The sequence below is a fragment of the Diabrotica undecimpunctata genome, chromosome 1 (assembly GCF_040954645.1).
Source record: "Diabrotica undecimpunctata isolate CICGRU chromosome 1, icDiaUnde3, whole genome shotgun sequence".
Classification (NCBI taxonomy): domain Eukaryota; kingdom Metazoa; phylum Arthropoda; class Insecta; order Coleoptera; family Chrysomelidae; genus Diabrotica; species Diabrotica undecimpunctata.
In genome coordinates, this window is record NC_092803.1 from 20,598,261 (window position 1) to 20,621,136 (window position 22,876).

Consider the following 22,876-nt stretch of genomic DNA (forward strand, 5'->3'; position numbering starts at 1 on the left):
ATATTCCTACACTCGACTCTTCTGCAGTTTTAGGCCCATCTGTGTATCAGGTACCAGCCTGCAATCTGAGTTGTGTGTATCATCTGTCCCATCTCTCTCGTGAGCAGATGTCTACCTGGAAAGGTAATTTAGTCCTGTATCTGGATACCAACTATATGGTCAGAAGTTATCTTTCATACTATATACCTAATTTGATTTATGATAGACGTAGAAAAAGCCTTCGCAGAAGCAGTGGAAGACTCTAAAAAGGGTATTAAAGTTAACGGCATATTTATTAATAACATCAGGTATGCCGATGATACAGCCATAGTGGCAGATAACATCGAAGATCTTCAGTGCCTTTTGAATGATCTAACTCTTGCAAGTGAAGCTCGGGGTTTGAAAATAAATATCAAGAAGACAAAATCAATGATTATAAGTAGAAATGATTACCCCAACGCAAAGATATATGTCTCTGGAGAAGAAATCGAACAAGTCAGGCAATTCAAATACTTGGGATGTTTGCTGAATGAGGGTTGGGACCCCGAGAATGAAATAAAGAGCAGAGTTGAACAAGCCAGAAATGCTTTTTGAGGCTTCGTAAGTTTCTGACTGATCGCAAATTGGACTTCAACCTCCGATACAAGATGCTTAAGTGTTACGTGTGGCCTGTTTTCCTGTACGGAATGGAAGCATGGACGTTAAAGGCCAGTTCCATTAACAAACTTGAAGTGTTCGAAATAGGGTGCCTGCGTCGAATGCTCAGAATATCATGGACGGACAGAGTCAGAAATGAGGAAGTACTCAGAAGAGCGGGCTTACAGGATAGGGAACTTTTTAATTATGTAAAAAGTAAGAAGACTGCATACTTGGGGCACATTATACGAGGAGAACGATACACTTTTCAGCAACTGATACTCGAAGGGAAAATAGAGGGTAGGAGAGGTCTCGGACGTAAAAAAATATCATGGCTGCGCAATATTCGACAATGGACAGGAATCCACAGCTATGAAATGCTTCGCAATGCTGCTAAAAACAGAATTATTTAATCCAGAATATTTAACATCTCACCTGACAAGACGATGTACGGTGGACGCCTACGCAGAAATGCATGGCACCTTAAGAAGAAGAAGATTTATGATGTTATTGTGTCCTGATCTAACCATTGACTGATTGCTCAGTTTTCCCTCAGTTTATAATATCTCATTATCGCCTCCCCCTTATAGCGATATGAAAAGAACGGAGGTCCAGTAGGACTTCCATAGCTGTTGCTAGTGTACCTTCTGAGGCTCCTGCAATTCCACGGTAACCAAATCTTTGCACCTCGCGAAAGTTGAGGATGGCATTTTTTTGCCGCCTCTTTAGTAACCACACTACTGATGCTTGTTATTGTTGATTTTATCACCTTGTTATAAATCTAATATAACATGTATGGTTTTAAACTCCACATTATTTTATGAGTGCATCTGGCTACCATTTACTTATGGTTATTTAGATTTGTACTATTAAGATTTAGAGGACACAATCCCTTTAAATTTCTCCTTCTGTAAAGTTTTATGAATTTGGACTTCTGGGGCTAATGTTAAGCCGTATGTTTAAAGTATTTTCTATAGCTATAATCACTGGCTATGCTATTAAATTTGTGTTGGGCCAAGATGACCAGGTCATCCGCATAGCCCACGGCATTATGTCTGTCGTTATAAGAAGGGAGATAAGATTCCCCCTGTGACAGCCTCTGGTTTGATAGCACTTTACTCATAATAACGTTGAGTATATCACACGGTTCTTCAGCATGCAGTATATTCATTTACAGCTTGCCTCGTCTATTCTTCTCAAAGACCTCTCAAATCTTGAATGTAAGAGCACTAACACCAGCAGAAATAGGTAGCAATCACAAATTGGTATTGTGCAAAATCCGAATAAAAACACATATATGTGATAACAAAACACCAGAATACACTACAAAAATAAAAGTCGAAAGCTTACAGGATGTCTCCACAAGATACCTTTACTAAAAAAGAATAACCGAAAAAAGCAGAAACACATAAATCACAGAAAGTGATGGAGTCGAAGAAAGCTGGGCAAAAATTAAGTCTAATATCTTAGCCTCCGCCAAGGAAGTTCTTGGTGAAAGAAATATAAATAAAATTAAATCGTTCCCAAGGCGAAAACTTCATGGTTTTGTACAGAAGTGAAGGAAAATTGTAAAAAAAAGAAAAAAGCTTACCTGAAATACATGTCAACCAAAACACAATAAGCATACCATAATTAAAAGACAATTAGAAACGTGCACTGGTAATAAAAATAAAAAATTATCACTGGGAACGCTTTTCGAAAGAAATGGAACATGATTTTTACGGTCTGAAAAAGGAAATAAGTATAGCGTTTCATAAGAGGTCAAAGAACGGGGTAAAAAAACTAATAGAACCAAAACACATAGAAAAGGATACGTGGATTGACTACCTAAAAAGCTCTATGCAGAGAAAGAACACAGGACGATAGAACTGGAAACGCCAAAAATTACTACAAATGAAGATCTTAATATAAATGTACAGGAAGTTCGGAAAATACTTGAAAACCTGAAGAACAGAAAAGCAGCAGGTAAAGACGGGACGCCAAACGAATTACTAATATATTGTGGAGTGGAGTGGAATTGTACTAATTACAATTAACAACATTAATTAATAAAATTATAAAACACAATAAAATACCGGAATAATGGAGAACGCGCGAACTAAATCTACTATTCAAAAAAGGAGATTCAAACAGCCAGAAAACTACAGAGGTATAAACTTGTTAAATACTACCCTAAAACTTAAAACTAAAATTTTACAAGTGCTAATAAATCAGAGGATAAGTTTAGTAGATGAACAACAGGATTTTCGTAGTGGAAGATCGTGTACAGATGCAATATTCGTTATAAAGCAAATTACTGAAAAATCACTAGAGTATAATAGACCAGCATTTCTGTGTCTGATTGACTTAAACAAAGCGTTTGACAGAGTAACACTCAAAAATGTAATCCATCTTCTGTATAATAGAGAAGTTCCCCTAAATATTATAAAAACTATCGAAAATATCTACCAAAACAACAAAATGGAAGTCAGAATAGATGAACAACTTACAGAACCTATAAATAGAAATTGGCAGCGGAATAAGACAAGGAGATTCATTGAGCTCCTTGCTTTTCAATTTGATTATGGATGAAATCATCAAAAGCGTTAACAAAGGAAGAGGATACTGAATGGGAAACAAAGAAATAAAAATACTCTGTTAGGCAGACGACACAATATTTATAGCCCAAGATGAAGATAGTCTGCAAAGACTGGTCCACAGATTTAACATAAGAGCAAAAGAATTTAATATGACAATCTCATATTTACTAATCTCTCAGATAGTAGTCAGCAAAGAACCAACCAGATATAGCAATTGATGGCATCAGTATTGAACAAGTAATGGAAATCAAATACCTGAGAATTACACTGTCTAGCAATGGAGACCTGGACAAAGAAGTAAGAGATCAAATACAAAAAGCAAATAGACTGGCAGGATGCCTTAATAACACTATATGGCGAAACAGACACATTAACACTGAGATGAAGTCAAAAATTTATAAAGCCAGTATAAGACCAATAATGACAAATGTGAAACAGCCAAGCTAGAATATCTTGGACATATAATGCGAAAAGATCATAGATATAAAATGCTGCAACTTATATTACAGGGAAAGGGCTACGGAAAGAGAGGACCAGGCAGAAGAAGAATATCTTGGCTCCAGAACTTACGAAAATAGTTTTCCTTGGCCACTTCAGGACTATTTTGAGCTGCAGTCAATAAATTGCCATGCTAGTAGCCAAAATCCGTAACGGATAGGCACCACAAGAAGAAGAAGAATGACATATGCCTCAGAAACAAGACTCGACACAGCCACAACGCAAAGGCTACTGAAAACGGCAGAGATGAGAGTACTGAGAAGAATTACAGGAAATACGCTGAGAGATCGAAAGAGAAGTGAAGACATTAGAAGAAAATGTAACGCACAGTGAATAAATAAATGGACACAAAATAGAAAAGAAGAATGGAATAACCACATAGGCAAAATGTGGGAGACCCGTGTCGTCAAAATAGCAAGAGATAAGTCACCAATCGGCAGAAGAAGTATCCGACGACCGCGCAAAAGATAGAGTGGCAACCTTCCATAGAGGTCTTACTCCGTCAATGAACAAGCAGAATTGCTTATAAAGAGTAGGAAGAAGAAGAAGAAGATTGCTGCGTATGCAGTATTATCAAATGTTTCCTACATATCGAGAAATGTACCCAGCATCATCGATTTTCCAGAACATACTTTTGGTCTGGTAGTGAAATTTCCTACTTTTGCACGATAAGTTTGGAAACTTTTTCTTAATACCATTGTTCTTGTCTAACGAAAGTTATGGGTCATTTACATTTATATCTACCTTTTATTCTCTTTCTTTCTTTTCATTTTTCTCTCTTTAAATTCCTTTGTTACGTAATCTTCAATTTGGGGATTCTTTTTATTTTGTTTGTTTCCAGGCATCAAATGAACCTAGGTACAGGACTATCTTTGAAGAAAGGTCAAAGCATGCATCTACCGATGATGATACTATTATACGAAATATAGAAGAGGGGAAACATGTTTACATCGATTGGAAGATGAAACTTCAGTTCATTATGAAGAAACAGTTTCTTAGGACAGGTCGCTGTGATTTTGTCTTAGGTAGGTATATTGATTATAGTCTTTATTTGCTTTGGTGTTACTAAAATTTTATATTCTAGGTCTTGAGGAGTTCTTTGATGAAAAATTATCTCTAGTAGTGGCTCCAGAATCCCCATATCTACCTAAAATTAATGAAGAGTAAGTAATTGTTTGCTGAAAATGGGATAATTCCTGGGAGTTGGCTGTATACCATATTAGTTCAAAAACATCGAAATAAAAAGTGGTATAATATTTAATTAAAAAATTAAATTAAAAATCCAAATAGATTATAATAAAGTTTAGAACGTTTTCGGATTGATCAGAACTTTTTACATTGAAGATAACATACTGAAAAGTATTAAATTATACGGCAAAATGCCGATGTTATTGGATAACTAACCGGAAATCATATGTCCCTACTCGAAGCAGAATTTTTACATCCACACGTGAGTACGGGAGTTGGGAAACTCAAACCAACTTGCGGTTAGTTACGCAAGTACTCCAAAAGTTCAGTGAAGATTGACTGATGAGTCTGAAAACGTTCTGAACTTTATTATAGTCGATTTGTATTTTTTTAATTTTTTAATTAAATATTATACTACTTACAATAGAAGCGTTTACTTCAGTGTTCGAGTTTTTTAAGTAATTCTTCTTCTTTTCTTAATGTACCATGCACAATTTTGAGCGTAGGCAGCTACTCTACTTATATATATGTGTCATAAAACATTACCTGTAAACACATATTTGGGACCTACAGCTTAACGTCAAGTTTGACTAATTATGGAGGAGCTCTATAAGACATATTACGACTATTTTGGTTTGTATGGGACTTAAACGTTGCCGCTTTGGAAATATTATGGCTATATTTGGGACCTACAGCTTAACGTCGAGTCTGACTAAGCGTGGAGGAGCTCTACAAGACATATAACGACTATTTTGGTTTGTATGAGACTTAGAAGTCCCGCTTTAGCAATACTTTTTTTTTGTAGTGGAAATTGAACTCACTTCATTCGACACCAAAGGCGGATAGACTCACTTCTGAGCTAACTTGGTTGCAGCTACCTAATCCGTACTAATAATTCTAAATAAACAAAATATTGATATTCTTCTTTAAGAATATAAGATATTGACTAAGCAAAGTACTATTAGCAACTTTAGTTGTACACATTTTGTTACAAAAATTGTACTGTCTCTTTTTCGTTTTAATTACTTTCGTTACAACTGTTTTGTAGAACGACCTTTGGTGTGAGATCTAGTTTAGAGCATTTTTGACTATTTTTACTTTTTAAAGGCAAATTTTTCAGTCGGAGTCGGTGGTTCAGGCGGTATGAGGAAAGCTGAGATCATGAGCAAACAACCCCCGATATTGTTCAGAACGACCACAGATGATTATTGGCACTCTAATCTTTTGTAAGATGATCGAAGAATGTAATATTTCATTTGGTTTATACCACACAAATTTGTCAGGATCATATTGCGAATTACCAAAATGGTGAAAACTCTTTAAAACGTATCATTGCTAGGGCCTTTCAAACTAAACGCTGTTTCTGTATGTGAACCTTACCTTCAAACGCTAAGACATTTGCGTAAGGTTGCACGAAAGAAGAAACTGTAATGAGGCAGAGTACGTGGAAACTGAAAATTACATCATTAAAAGAAAGAACAACAAGTGCATGACGCAAAATTAGAATTCTTAAGGTGCATTTAAATCATCGAGTTAGAATCTATGGAGAAGCTATGAGCATATTCTTCTTCTTTTCATTGCATCGTCTCCTTTCGAAGATCGGCGATCCAAATGGCAATTGTAGTTTTGGAAACTGCTGCGCGAAAGATCTCTGCGGATGAGCGGTCGAACCATCTCCTCAGGTCTTTCAGCCACGAGTTCTGGCGTCTTCCTACTGATGTTTTGTCCTGTACTTTTCCTTCCAGTATAACTTGAAGTAATTCATATCTTTTGCCTCTCAACACATGACCTAAGTATTGCATTTTCCTCTCTTTGATTATTCTTAGTAATTCTTTTTGTTTACACATGCGACGAAGTACCTCAACATTAGTAACTCTTTGTACCCATATAATCCTCAACATTCATTATGAGCGTATTAACGTGTGTATTAAAAACGGCGTAGGTAGGCGTGACTAACGATGATACCAATATGGCGGTGGGATCATGGCCGGACTCAATAATATTAAAACTACTATAAAAATATGACTAGTTATTCAGAAGATTTAATCATAATCTAAAAAAGTGCAATACATTTTTAATAAACTATGATTTATTTATCTCGCGGTAAACACTAAAAACACGATATATTATACATAAAGATAAATTAATACAGTTAAATACTATTAAGTTATTCTCTGAAGTACGGGCCATTACTTTGTTTACATATTTGTATACTAACCTGTAGAACGTTATTCCTGAAGATTTTTTATTAACATTGCTTCTGCTACTGCAATTACGTTGAGAACAAGAAACCATTATTATGCACTATCACAATATAATATTACAGTTTCTATAAAAGTATTATAAAACTAAAAATATTCGAAAAACAACAAACGTAAACAAACATATACGATATGTCAAAAGTGTTAATGTCGATATGTTTTTAGTCACGTGATACCCTCTTCATACATTCTAACTCGATGATTTAAATCAAAGCGAATACAAACGAACAAACGAATTCGTTCGTTAAAATTATTCGATTAAACAGCGAATCAAACACAACCGAACGAAGTCGTTCGAGTTCGGACATGTTCAAACCGATGTCGGTAAAACAGCGAATCATCAAAGAAAATCGGTGTTCAGTGGATAGAACGTAGCGAACGAATTCGTTGGGAAGTGCTGTTTTAATACTAATTTATTTACAAATTAGTTTGAGAGGGCTGTTTGTTGTGTAGTGCTCAGAACTTGTATGCGTAGATAATTTTGCAATATGGAATGTACGAATGAAAAGACGCTTCAATTAATCGAATTATTTGGAAACGAAGAATGACTATCGAATCCAAAATTATATTAAATAATAAATAAAAAAACTGATATATATATATATATATATATATATATATATATATATATATATATATATATATATATACCGGGTATTTTAGACGTCACGCCCTTCCGATAGGGATCTATAGAGGAGTATCACCGAGCCGCAAGCCCTTATCTCTTGCCGTACTGCTCCACCATAGGCCGATCAGACACCAGCATATTCTAGTCTAAGCCGCAGATTCATCTAGAGTTTTAAACTGCTGCGTTAGACTTTTTGTTTTTCTGTACACCGAGCTGGGGACCGAACCCACATCCACTGAACCACTCGCAGTGAAGCGAATGAGAATCCGGCCGCCCAGCCCGCTTGGCTATCTGACCGACCAAAAAAACTGATGCCTGGAACAAAATTTCTATTGATATGAATTGTGATGTCTCTGAAGCAAAAAAAAAGATTAATTCGCTTCTAAAATCATTTAGACGAGAAAGGCAAAAAGAGGGCTCCTCAAAAAAGTCAAGTAGTGGGACTGGCACAATTTATAATTCTACGTAGTTTGCTTTTAAATTTCATTTCAAAATCATCCATAGACATTCTACAGAAATCTGTACCTTGATCTAAATTTCAGTCTTTAAATCAATTAACAAGGTGTCATCTCTTTTTTTCTCTTTGTAACAAATTTAAACACCACACTCTCTTCTTCCTTTTTGTTTCGTATAGTCCTGCAATAACAATAAAACTAGCAGCACTAATAATTACATCATCTGTATCCTACATTGCGGAGGGATCATCAACCAATGCGAACGTTCGCTATAACGTAAATGGTCTTACTTTGTAGAGAACAGAGTACAAATGACCAAGCGAACACCTACGAATTCGTTCATTCGTTTGTGTTCGCTTTGATTTAAATGCACCTTTCGATAGATGAGTGAACTTAAAAAAAAGGAAAATTGAAAATAAATATTCTACGGGATGAATATCTGGGTGGGGTACCAACGAGAGCACATATTGAGATGACTAAGGTAAGTTCAATGATAAAATAATAACCACGTAGCATGAAAAATCGCTGAATATCAAACTACTGGACGGTTTAGGAGAGCAATCACAAAGAAGAGATGGTGGGAGACGGTTTGATCTATGAAAGAAATTAATATTGATATGACCCAAAATAAAAACTAATGGAGAAATGTAAGAGCAGAAGCCGACCCACCGCCTTTCCCTATTTTGACATCTTCATTCTACATAGAAACGTGTTTATTATGCTCTATAGCATGATTTGTTTGTTTTTAACATCTGTTAAGTTATTTTTACATCTGTTTATATTTTATCAGTAGCTTGACCTCTGTTAGAACTTGGCTTTTCCACTTTTTGATTTATTTATTCCGATTTGTTGTTTAGAAAAATTTCATATTTTTGTAGTTATATCTTTCTAAAATTGTTATTTTTGTAGCGTTATCAATAAATTAAGACAGTTTGTGCAATATATTATGGAAATATACTCAAATTACCTAATAAGCAACTAATCGTATTACTGTTTAAAAAAAAAATGTCTTTATATTCTTTTGAAGCTATTTTCTTGTAAGCTAAGTTTTAATTGTTGAAATAACCATCCGTAATCAGAATCAATATAAATAATTAAATACGTTGAAATTCTATCTATGGTCGAGTCATATAACAGGAGAATTATTTTTGATTAAAAACGCAAATTATGGCATACGCTGACGATGATCATTCAATGTGCAGATCTGCCCTGCACATTGTGTCTGGTATGTGTGCATATCACAATATGTTTCAGTCCAACACTATTGTGAATTCCACTGGTAATATTCTCGACTTGGTGCTGGTTGATAATGCTGATGTAACTGTATCCAGGTCAGATGAAGCTCTTTTGAGGGAGGGTATGCTTCATCCACCCCTGGAATTTGAGATAAAGATGACCAAAAGGTGCCCATCATAGTGGTTTGTTTAATGATGGTTTCTCTAAGGACTTTAAGTCGGCTGACTATGTGAAAATAACTGATTTTTTGTCACAGTTCTGTTGGAATAATTTATTTTTAGAAAAACTACTGAATCAAATTGTAAATATTTTTTATGATATAGTTTACTTGGCTATATAATGATTTATCCCCCTAAAAAATTACTCAAAACGTAGATTTCCTTCTTGGTCTCCCTCAGAGTTGAAGGACCTGATAGTTGAGAAAAAGAAAGCCCAAAAAAATATCTTTTTGGATTTTGGTCGTTTATGAATTCATGGAAGGGAAAGCCTTTCTTGTCCGATGTGTTAAGGTATGGTGGTGTTGAATCCAGTCACGGGTCAGATATTGTAAATCTTTTTGCAGAATATTTTTCTACGGTTTATTCCACTCAAAAATGTTTCATACCCAGTGACCCACCTTCACTTGATCTTACTAACTTAAATAGTTTCAACATAACTATATCTGATGTTATTTTAAATTATCAAAACTGGATGCGAATAAGGATCCTGGTCCTGATGGATGACCTCCCAGCTTTCTCGAGAATTGTTGTTTTATATTATCCAGACTTCTTTTTTACATAAATTTTTAATCTATTCTGAAATAAGAATGAATTTCCAGAAAATGCTGGATGCTGGAAAAATAATTTTTAACACCTATTTTTAAACCGGGAAATAATTCTTTGGTGAATAATTACAGACCCATTAGTATAATTAGTGTAATACCAAAGATATTTCACTTTTTTGTGTATGACTATCTTAAAGTTTCACTTAAAAAACAGCTAGTAGACCAGAGTAGCACACCTAGAATTTTTCTGTGGGGAGGGGGGTTTTTGGTTGGGCACCGAAATTTTTTTTATGATGCTACCTCCATTTAAGTCCTTAAAATTTGTGAGTAACAGTGTCGGAATAGGGCCCTGGGGGATAAACCCCAAAACCCCCCTAGGTTTGTCACTGGTAGACCAACAATTTGGATTTCGGAATATAAGATTAACCGAATGTAATATACTTATATTTCTGGACTTCCTGAGAAAGGCTTTGGAGAGGAGCTGTAAGGTACATGCACTAGACACTGATTTCTCCACTGTTTCTCGGTTCAACGATAATATTTTAATATTCAAATTAAAAAAATGGGTGTTAATGGTCCACTCGATGGCTGAGAATATACTTGATTGATTGAGTTCAGATGGTGCGTATCAGGGATTTTGTTTCCAGTGGGATTATGGTTCATTCAGGAATACCCCAGGGTTCTCATTTGGGACCCCTGTTATTTAACATATTCATCAATGATATACATCATTGCTTCCAGCACAGCTTCTTCTTTTTGCGAAATATCTAAAGTTCTACACAATTATCAATACAGAAGATTGTGTTAATCTTTAGCACGATCTTGATCGGTTGAGTGAGGGTGAGAGGGTGTCTGTTGAATGCCATGGCCCTGAACGCATCTAAGTGTCACGCTGTTTCTTTTGGACGATCGAGAGACCCAATGGAATATAATCATAATATACAGAACATTATTGTTAACTGGGTTACCAAAATTCGTGATCTAGGCATTAATTTAGACTCTAAACTTTTATTTGAATCGCATTATAGGTCAATAATTTTCGAGTCTCTACAAATGCTTGGCTTTATAAAAAGATGCACTAGAAATTTTCAGAATATTGAAGCGATTAAATTGCTATATTGTTCTTTAGTTAGACCTCATCTAGAGTATTGTTCTTGTGTATGGTCTCCATCTTATAATATTTAGATATTAAAAATCGTGACAGTCCAACACAAGTTCTTGAAATATGTAGCATATAAACAGGGTATACATTTTAAATTTAATCAAGTAAATTATGATCAAATTGAAACCCAACTTGGTATTCTCTCATTGTATGACCGACGATTAATTAAAGATACAAAGATGCTTTATGGCATGATTAATTCGACAGTCTTGTGTCATCAGCTACTTGAGCAGGTTGGTATGCATGTACCTCTCTGTCGAACACGATTAAAGCAAACTTTTTTATGTTCCTCTTCACAAAACTAACTAACTAAAGCTTCGGAAAGATTTCCGCGGTTAGTACAATTAAACCTAGAGCTAAGATTAATACTATTATAAAAATTAATATTAAACTCACCAGTCTTCCGGGTTGAACCGCGTCGATATCCATTGGGCCGAGCTTTCGACATCCTCTCCGATTTCTTCTGCAGGGCTTCCGAGGTCTCAGTATCCCGATCCCCCAGACACTACTACACTCACTAGTCACTTCTAGTTCACTCACTATTCCACTACTACGACTGGGACCAGGGGACGGTTCATTTATACTGTCGATGGTGGCGTTGCCTAGGTGAGGGTTAGGGTGGGGATTGGCGCGAGAGTTGGCGCGAACATTTCCGATAGTGGGATTTTGATTCGAGGATGGAGGGGGGCGATATTTTCTTTATGAGAGGTCTTCATGTAGAAGGTAACCGTATGGCGTCATATCTTTTATTAAGGCAATTTGGCCTTTTTTCTATTTCTATGGCTTCTCGGATAATTCTTGGTTTATAGAAGCGGATGGAGGCTATGATTCTGGAGTTTTCAAAATCAATTTTGTGACCTGTATGAAGATGGTGTTGACCGAGAGCTGAAATTGAGGCGGAATTGCGAACAGAAATGAGATGTTCATAAATCCTATTTTGAATTCTACGATTTGTTTGGCCTATATAGGATCGGGGACAGTCTACACAAGGAATTTCTTAAACTCCGTGCTGTTCATTTGGAATATTGTCTTTGATTGATCGGACAAGAGATGAAAGTTTTTGTTGGGGGATAAATATTGTTTTTATTCCTCTTGGTTTAAGAATTTTGTCGATTTGGTCAGTGACACCTTTGATGTAAGGAAGAAAAGCTTTCGTATGATAAGGGTCTGAGTCTTTGGATTGAGATTGAGTGGGAGATTGATGTTTGTGGATGCTCCTATTGATGTGATTTTCGCGATAACCGTTTTCGTTGAGGGCTTGTTTCAAACAAGAGAGCTCAGCGGATCTATTTGCATCATCGAAAAGGCATATTGCTCTGGAGACAAGGGTATTAATGACTGAATTAATTTGTGAAGGTGGATGGTGAGAGTTGGTATGCAAGTAACGATTGGTATGTGTGGGTTTTCGATAGAGAGAGTAATGAAAACCTTGGGATTGGATCTATATATATATATATATATATATATATATATATATATATATATATATATATATATATATATATATATATATACATATATATATATATTGTTATGACGTATTGTTTGTTTGAATGATGAGCAATGAGTATTTTTTAATAATATAGGGTTTTTATCGCGGTTCTCAAAGAATTAGTTTGTAAGTACTTTTTTAAATTATCTTTATTATATCTATTATGAAACACACATATATATCTAACCTAGCCAATGTAAATTTAAAATAAACTATCTTTGAATTGAAATTCTTATGAAACTAATTAAATTCTATAGACAATGTAAAATTTAAACAAAATATCTTCAGAATTGAAATTGTTATGACACTAACTAAATTATATTAACAAAATTTTGTACCTTTCTGTCACTGAATGCCTAAATGAACTGTTTTCCACTATATAGATTATAATCACCACTCAAATGTCTTCTTCTCAGCTTCGGTTATCCCTGTTTTTGTGAAATTACTTTTTCCAATTATCAGCTTCCACCAATTTAAGATATTTTTCTTCACAGCATTTATAAACCACCAAGCAAATCAGCAACAGCATTTATTTTTATTCTTCTTTTCAATATATCAATATCCAATCACCAAAATATCATTTAATTTTAATATTCAATTAATACTTCTTCCATTATCATCATTTATACATAACATAATTTTTAATCTTCAATATTATTTTCTTTATACTGTTTCTTAATATTGATTCAACTCACTATATTGAACAATTGTAACTGATTGACTGCCTCTAACTAATTTTCATACTAAAAAAACTCATAACTAACTGAATCGACTTTCTTACTAAACTTTCTGACTGCTTGACTTAAACTTTCTGACTCCTTTGAATCCAAATCACCGGGTATTTATATCTTTTTGGATGTTCCAGAACCATCTGGTAAGAAATCATGTTCCATTTGTTCTATTAAATACATGTCTGAATTTTCTGGAACAAACCATTTCGCAAACAAAGCCATCTCCGGTGATCTAGAGAATTCCTTACTTATCTATCGAGAATTTTGTTGGCATTTAGGCTTTTCAGATCAGAGTATACATTTAAATCAGTAACTTATATAAATTAAACATTTTAATTTAATAAATTACACATTTTAAACAACATATTATCATTATAACCCCACTTTATATTCGTAATTATTCTTAAACGTCACTTCATAGTATGTATATCTGGTTGCCTAGTCACATGGCTCACTTAAATATATCTACAACATCATAATTACTAAAAAAATACTTTTTATATGCTAATTTCTTAATAATGCCCTCACATAAATATATTTTTATTAAATTCTTTAGTATATAACTTCTTAAAATAACCAAATACTTGTTATATCTAAAATTATCTAGTAGGTATATAACTTTATTTTCTTTAAACACCAATCATATCATATATATATATATATATATATATATATATATATATATATATATATATATATATATATATATATATATATAGGTATATATATATATATAGGTGTATATATATATATATATATATATATAAGAAAAAAAAGAAGTACTTGTGACTCGTTTGGAACAAATATATAACTGTTTTGGATGGGTTGGAGTCAATAAAAGGGGCTATTGGTTAACTATTTTTTTAATCTCGAGCTTTCAATTGTGTTTACAATTATTATCAAGAGCTAAAAAAGACAAAATATCTTACAAGGTTGAACTAAAAAGAAAAAACAATTTTTGTTAACTTATCAAATAAAAATTAGTTTAGTAAGTAAAAATTACTGCTAATACATCTTCAAAATATTTAATATAAAAATGTTTTAATCTAATAAATGTTTCTCCGAAAATTTTTATAATTTTGAAAACATTTTTTTAATACAAATTATAAAAGATGTATTAGCAGTAATTTTTACTTACTAAACTAATTTTTATTTGGTAAGTTAACAAAAATTGTTTTTTCTTTTTAGTTCAAACTTGTAAGATATTTTGTCTTTTTTAGCTCTTGATAATAATTGTAAACACAATTGAAAGCTCGAGATTAAAAAAAAAGTTAACCAATAGCCCTTTTATTGACTCCAACCCATCCAAAACAGTTATATATATATATATATATATATATATATATATATATATATATATATATATATATATATATATATATATATATATAATAGTTTCTTATCTCGAGCACTAAGATGGGCAAATATTCACCCAGTTCTAGTTTTTTTGCACCGAAGGCCGAATTCATTTCTGATCTCAGGCATGTATTTATTTATTTGAGTGGCTGTGGAATAGGTAAAAATTTTAGTCATCATTTTGATATGTAAACCTAAATTACGTGATTAAATTTGTGATGTTTATATTTTATTTTGTTTTATTGTATTTTCAATTAGCACACATATTCATTGAAAATTTTTTAGATAGATATACATTGAAAATTTCTTCTAAATAAGTATATTTGAATATAACTATTGGTAACATTATTATTCTTATTGGGCAGCAGCACGTTGAAAATTAATAAATTAACTAAAAATGTTTTCGTCAGCATTTAGGTTTTGATTCTTTTCTTTTTCGTGCCGTGGGATTGCTTTTAGATGGTTTGGCTCGTCTTAATATTCGTGAAGTTTCCATTTAGATTTCGTCTGTGACATCCTACGATAATTTACTAACTCCCAACTCAAACACTAGCAATTATGTCCCCAACCGGTATTGTGCTTGGTATGGTAAAAAAATGTCCACCATTGGATAAAACACACGAATATATCTCTTGTATTTTTAGGATTAAAAAATTACATCAAATGGGATTGATTGAGAAATGGCTGAAGGATTATTTACCAAAGAGGGACAGATGTTGGAAGAACAGACATCTCATTGAAGTCAACAATCATACAGTGAATTTGGATGATATGCAGGGAAGCTTTTTTGTACTCTTCATGGGTATGAAATATTATACAATTTTCATATTAATACTGTTTTTTAGCGACTATTTTCCTACAACAATTATTAAGTACCTAAATTACTATTAACTTTTATTTTACTGAAGATTTAGCCAAAGAAGAAATATTTCAACGACAAAAAAAAGAATTTGAATTATAATGAAAAATTTGTATTCATAAATTTAAATACAAAAAAGATTGTTGTTAGGCAAAATATTCATAATCATAATCGTTTTTTAGTTTCGTAAAGCTCTAGGCCTTACATGGGCAAAGAACTCGTCTAGCATAGTCAGCGCTTGGACTATGGATCGACCTGAATCGAAAACTATATATTTTTCATTATATATATATATATATATATATATATATATATATATATATATATATATATATATAAGGTTCTTGAACTCCTAAGTGGAGCATAGAGCTTCAGTGAAAACGCGCCATCGGGTTCTATTTTGCGCTAAGGCCTTCACCTCATTCCAAGACTTTCCTTGGCCTCTTATCTCGTCCATTATGGATCTTCTCCAAGTTTGTACTGGGCGACCTCTTTTTCTTTTCCCTTGGGGATTTCACTCTAGGGCAGTCTTTGCGATACTGGAACTATTTTTTCGGAGTGTGTGACCGATCCAACCCCACTTTCTAGACTTAATTTCATTTTGTACCCTCTTTTGTTCGGTCAGGTGTAGCAGATCTTCGTTTCTGATGGTGTTAGGCCAGAATATACGAACAATTCTTCGTAGACATTTGTTAACAAAGACCTGCAGTTTGTCTGTGAGGGTGTTTGTCACTTTCCAGGTTTCACATCCGTAGAGTAGAACAGACATGACATTTGATCGGAATATTCGGATCTTTGTCCTTGCAGTATACTCGAAAGATCTCCAAACAGGGTTGAGCGTGCTGAAAGCTTCGTATCCTCATACGAATATCGTCTTCTGTACCTCCGTTTTCTGTTATGACACTTCCAAGATACGTAAAGTTTTCCACATTTTACATAGTAAATAGCGTGTTGTTCCTTGCATTTATTCTCATGGACTTAGTTTTACTAATATTGATTTTCAAACCTATTTTATTGGCTTCAGTGGAAAGTGTTTCCAATTGGTAAGCCAGATCTTGGAACCTTTGACCTAAAGGCAGATATCGTCCGCGTATTCTAGAGCGCTTAGGCATGTGGTTAACGTCCATTGTATCCCTCTTGTGTCGGAGTCTAGTTTGGAGAGAACATAGTCTAGCTATGTAAAAAAGAAACGGAGAAAGCACGCATCCCTGTCTAACTCCAGTAAGTACGTCGAATTCATCACTGTTGATCCCATTGTGTGTCACGCTGCATTTCGCATCAGTATATAGTGACTATAATAGAAATTATTTTTTGCGGGATGTTTCTTAGCTCTAAAATTTTCCATACAGCAGCGTGAGACAAGCTATCAAAAGCACATTCAAAATCAACAAAAACCATGTATAGGGGTGTGTTCCATTCAACCGATTGTTCCATTGTTACCCTCACAGTATTTATGTGGTCTATGCAGGAGGGTTCTGGTCTAAAGCCTGCTTGATTAGCTCGAAACTCAACCTTGTTCGTTATTCTTTTCAGTATGATGGTAGTGAAAATTTTATTTATGACAGTAACCAAGGTTATTCCTCTCCAATTTTTGCACAGTGTGAGGTTACCTTTTTTTGGAAGCTTGATAATGTTACCTTTTTTCCAGCCCGCTGGAATGTGGTTTGTTTCCCACACCTCTCGGATTATGGGGAGCAAAAGTTCAGCAGTTAGATGCGGATCAGCTTAAAGTATTTCAGCAGCAATGTTATCGATTCCCGGTGACTTGTTTCTCAGAGATTTGATAGCTGCTATTATCTCCGTTTTGGAAGGGGCCTCGCAAGAAATATGCAAGTCTATATTCTGCGGGTTTTCGACAATTTCGTCTGCGTTATGTCTGGGAATACCTAGCATCTCCTGATATTTTTCATTTAATTAATTATTATTCAGTCAGATTGTAACCAATAAGAACGAAAGTTTAAATTTCACGACATTCTCTCGTATTTCTGAAATTTAAATAAATAATTATTTTTTAAAAATCATCCCTGAAGGGCAGTATTTATTAGTCGCGTCAGGAAAAGTGCAACTACAAGAAGTTAATGGTCACCTGAACCATTGAAAAGCTTACTTATCGATACGGATCCAGATTCAAACCTGTTCCTGAAGTCCATTCGCACATTCAATTCATGAGCATAATTATGCTAAATGAGACCAATTGTGTCGCAAATTCCTCGGCAGAATGCAGTAGGATCTGGTTACCCATATTAAAAGACGAAGTTAATAAAAGGAAAATACCACTATTAATTCGGTAACATATCGAGGATACATTATTTATAATTTTTAAATAACGTACATATAAAATCAGAATTTGGTGTTTATTGAGAATATACTAAATGTAAGACCAAATACTTACCATGTCGGGCTAGAACTATGAGTTTTTTTTCCTGGTTTTTTCCTCATGATTTACTATGGAATCACTAACACGAAACATTTACTGTCATCATGGCATGTGGTTGTCTTTTTAAAGACGAATCACATGCTATGATTTATTCTGACGGATATTCTCAAGTTAAAGTTGATTTCATGTAATAGAATGAACTATCTTACAATGAAGTCGTCCCAGGAACGCAACTCAGCAACATTTGCAATATTATTTTTAAGTCGTCTACTTTAAAATGTATAATATATGTCTGAATTGTCAATATAAATGAGTCGGGTAAAATTATTAAAAGAATTTTTCACAAGTAGCAAAAAACAAAATTTGTGTAATTTATTAATGTTTGTATTTTGAGAACGATTCCCAAAGTGGAAATTGAAACGTCAATAAACTTATCTTAAACTTCAGTTGTAGCTTATTCCCATTAAAATTGTGTAATATTTCCATCCGTGTGTTTTATTCGAATACTTTCTATAATGGCCAACCTGTACTTATCTACGTGAAGTCGATGTGGCTTTGACTTGGGAATAAATAATGTATAGCTAACTATTTTTTAGTTTTCTTTTCTTTGTTAAGAGAATTGTCGAATTCATTGTGTGTTTTGTAGGTTTTACAGCAGCTCTACTGATTCTATTGTTCGAAAAACTGTGGAATAAACATTTCAGCAAACACAAGCAACAAACTATTCAGCCATTTGTGACGTAAACTACTAGAAAAGTTTAATAATTTCAGTTTGATATCATAACTGAAATCGTGGAATTTGTTAGTGTATTTAGATGTATTAAGATAAAAAAAAATATTGTATAATATAAGTATTAAAGTGTCAGAAATAACATATTCTCAGTTTTTGTTTTGGTCCCAATCATTTGCAGGATTATTCATAAAGAAGGGTACTAATTGGATCAATATAACGATTTATAAAAAATTTCGATGTTTTAGTTTTATGATTTTGTGACCCAAAACTGTAATTGTAAAGTTAATCGCTATGACAGCTAGAAAAATTTGGATAACCGATTCATAATCTACTTTATGTCCTGAAGGTCTGAAAATATGTAATATTTCAGGTGCTGAAAATTATAGACTTTCGAGTGAAACTTTTGTCGAAAATGTTAATTTTTTAAGTTGAAATTTTTTTGAAAAAAAAACACTCTATGTTGAGCGAGCCACATATTTCGATCCATAAACATTTATAGAGACCAATATTGTCACCTCTGAATAACTGGATTGTCAAAATTATGTGCTAAAAGAGAGGGGATCAAAGATAGAGATAATTCAACAATATTATGTTTCACAAAAATGGAAATTCAAAAAATCTTGTTCAACAAGTACTTTTTTATTTACATCGCATCAACCTATATAGCTATTAACGAAAGAAATAAATATTAACATCCATAGAATGGTACAACAAACAAGGTTTTTATAAATAGTTTATTTCTTTTAAATATTGAATAATTACTTCGGTACCGTACTTTAAGAATAGATTTTTTAAATTCTCCGGAATGCCGAATTCACCTCTTTCCTCACTGTGTAACGGTCACTCCACTAGAAGGTGTTTGATTGTTAGCTGGGTCTCGCAAGCATAACACTCCGGTTGGGATCTAGTGTCATCACATGTCCATGCGTAAGGCGATTATAACCAAGACGCAGCCGTTTTATGATCTCCTAAGAAAAACGATTGGTGGAACTATTGGACCATGGTTGAAATGTTTGTTTAATCACAAGTAATTTCGACTGTTTTTTTTTTGCCATCTGCTATTCCATATGTCAACTATTTTGGTGTGGAAATATGGTTTGAGATCTGTCGCTGGAGTTTTTGGATAGATCTCAATAGTTTCGTCCTCTAAGGCTTCTAGTGGATGTTTATCTGCCAGATCGTTTTCCTTGATTCCAATATGAGATGGCACCTAACCGAAAGCAATGTTTCTATAATTTTGATTGCGCAATTCTTGTCTAATAAGTTTCTAATAAGTGTCTAATAAGTAAAATCTATTCTTCCCATTCTGTAGGATGGATTTTCGAGACGATTTCTAGAGAATTTATATGTTGCAAGAGTTCTCCTATTAAGATAGTATTAGTCTTCGAAAGTTTATATTACCTGAGAATTACACTATCTAGCTGACACAGCCACAACGCAAAGGCTACTGGAAACGGCAGAGATGAGAGTACTGAGAAGAATTGTAGGAAGTACGCTGAGAGATCGAAAGAGAAGTGAAGACATTAGAAGAAAATGTAATGTGCCTACATTGTAAAAATAAATGGACACAAAATAGAAAAAAGGAATGAAATAACCACACAAGCAGAATATGAAGGAGACCCGTGTCGTAGAGGTCATAATCATTAAGATCATAGAGGTATTAATCCGCCAATGAACAAGCAGGATTTCTTATAAAGAGGAAGACGACGAAGAAAAAGTTAATATTTATTTATTTTATCCTTTGTTACAAAGGCAGATGCTACACCATGTTCCGTCTTAGATCCATGCGTGAATAACTGTTTGAAGGAAGAACATTGAGAAATTAAGGTTTGATATTTGGAATTTATTATATGTCGATTGGTTTCATTCTTTTATTGACGATGATAATAGATCCAGATTTATATGAACAGAAGACAAGATATTAGCCAGGTAGGGGGAGTTGGCATCTTGCTAGGACAGATTTCGATACTTCAAGGTTTAATTCATTAATGATTCGTCTGCATTTTCATAAAAAAGGAATGTAGGATTTTGCATGCTGAATATTCGAGGAGTGAATGGTTTGGTGAGATTATAGGGAGTACCGCTTCACTGCATATGAGAGTATTAATTTATGTCTTCTTAAATCTAAGTTCACCTAGTTCGGCCTGAAAACTTGTGATAGGAGTTATTCTAAATGCACTGCATAACGTAAGAGCGTTATTTTGATGGTGTCTAAAATTGTTGTTGAAGCAGACGAGTAAGCATGGCATCCATAATCGATCTTGAAGTGGATCAGATTTTTATATAATGTGAGTAGAGTTCTACCGTCCGCTTCAATTCGTACCCAAAAGACATTTCGAGAGGTTTAGTCTTTTTTGACATGTTGCTGAAATATATTTGATGTGGTACTTCCAGGTTAGAGCTTGATCTCTTTGGAAATGTTGCTTTGATCTCTTTGAAAATATGATGCAGCGAGTTTTAGATAAAGCAAATCGAAAAACCACTCCTTTGAGACCATGCTATAAGCTGATCGTGTAGTAACTTGGCCATGCTCTGTATATTGTTCCCCTTTAAGAATATTATAAGATCATTCTCGTACTGATTACCGAGCCTTGAGGTTTGCCATTTTTTTGATATAACACAGCTAGAAGACCGTTTACTTCTATTTTGAAATTTTCTAGTTAAGAGAAAATTTTTAACAAAAGCCAGTATATTTCCTTGATCGCCCCATGATTGCAGTATTGATATTATCTTGTGACGCCAAGCAAATGCTTTGTGCAAATCAAAATAAATTGCAATATATTTTTGGTTGATGCAGAAGGCAGTATTAATATGCAAGGCAGTAATTATATCTACTAAATTGTCGTTGGTCGATTTTAAGGGAATCCAGATTTCGACAAGCACTGTAATATGACGCTTCAATTAGTTTTGTAGATTTTGAACCCCAGCTCTATGGACAAAAGTTGGTATTGTTATCTTCCTCTTCAAACATATTAACATATATCTCCAACAGATGGCAGATGATACAAGACGACAGATAATGATAAAATTCTTTTTATTTCACTCATACCCTCAAAAAAGCACATTTTGCCCATAAATACTTTAATTAATTTTACATTGCAATTGAAATTAATTTATAAAGTTTATAAACTTATAAAAATATATTTATTTCTAAGCCTCTGAATTACATAGCCAACCAAAAAAATTTATATTTCATCCAAAATCCTACAGACTAACAATAGTGAAGATTAGCAAAATGGTCTTTATTTTTAAAAGTTGGTCCCCAAGCCCCGTAGGAGTTTGTCTTCGGTTGTGGTTTGATGTCTTTCTTGGATTGAAAGGGGTCTGATTTTTCCTTCTTTTCGTTGAAGTTGCTGCAAAAAAAAGATAGTGGTTAGTGAGACAAAGCACAAAATCAGTTACCGAGAAATATTTCATAGGCTTGTTATAATAATGACCATAACATGAAAAGCGTGTATTGTTAATATATACTTAAACTTCTTGACATATACTTACATTTTATTATAATATAGCCAAGATAATTCAATTACTGTGAAGTTTTAAAAGAGTTTGGATATTGATTTTGCAGTAAATCCTCTTTTTTATTTTGATCCAGGATTACATTATAAACAATTACTTTGATTTTAAAAGTTTTGAGACTGAATTTGAAAAAAAAAACAGCACGGTCTATGATAAACGCTACTTTCTATTACGAATGCATTGTAATGTTTTTAATAACTAAACACTAAAACTAATGCCACAGAATAATAAACAATCAGAATGCCCACTCTGCTTGCCAAGATAAGTACGCGCATCTCGTTCGCGCAGACGGAATCAGTCATGTTTTAAACGGAACCAGTGCTGTGCAGTGAAATTTTATTTGTTGTGCATAGACAAATTAACCTGGTTTAATTTATTTACGTCAACCATACACATAATGTGCACTATTTTATGGTACTTTTAG

At 33.7% G+C, this 22,876-nt stretch overlaps 1 protein-coding gene across 1 annotated transcript in view; it reads left to right on the top strand.

Annotated features, from left to right (window-relative positions):
* Positions 1–19,053, top strand: part of Ir93a (Ionotropic receptor 93a) — a 39,438-nt gene extending 20,385 nt beyond the window's left edge. The window contains exons 12-15 of the mRNA XM_072538582.1: positions 4,534–4,717; positions 4,777–4,855; positions 15,609–15,766; positions 18,847–19,053. Coding sequence (XP_072394683.1) covers positions 4,534–4,717; positions 4,777–4,855; positions 15,609–15,766; positions 18,847–18,944 — 519 coding nt within the window. The 3' untranslated portion in view covers positions 18,945–19,053. The remainder of the gene's footprint in view (positions 1–4,533; positions 4,718–4,776; positions 4,856–15,608; positions 15,767–18,846) is intronic.
* Positions 19,054–22,876: the final 3,823 nt, after the last annotated feature.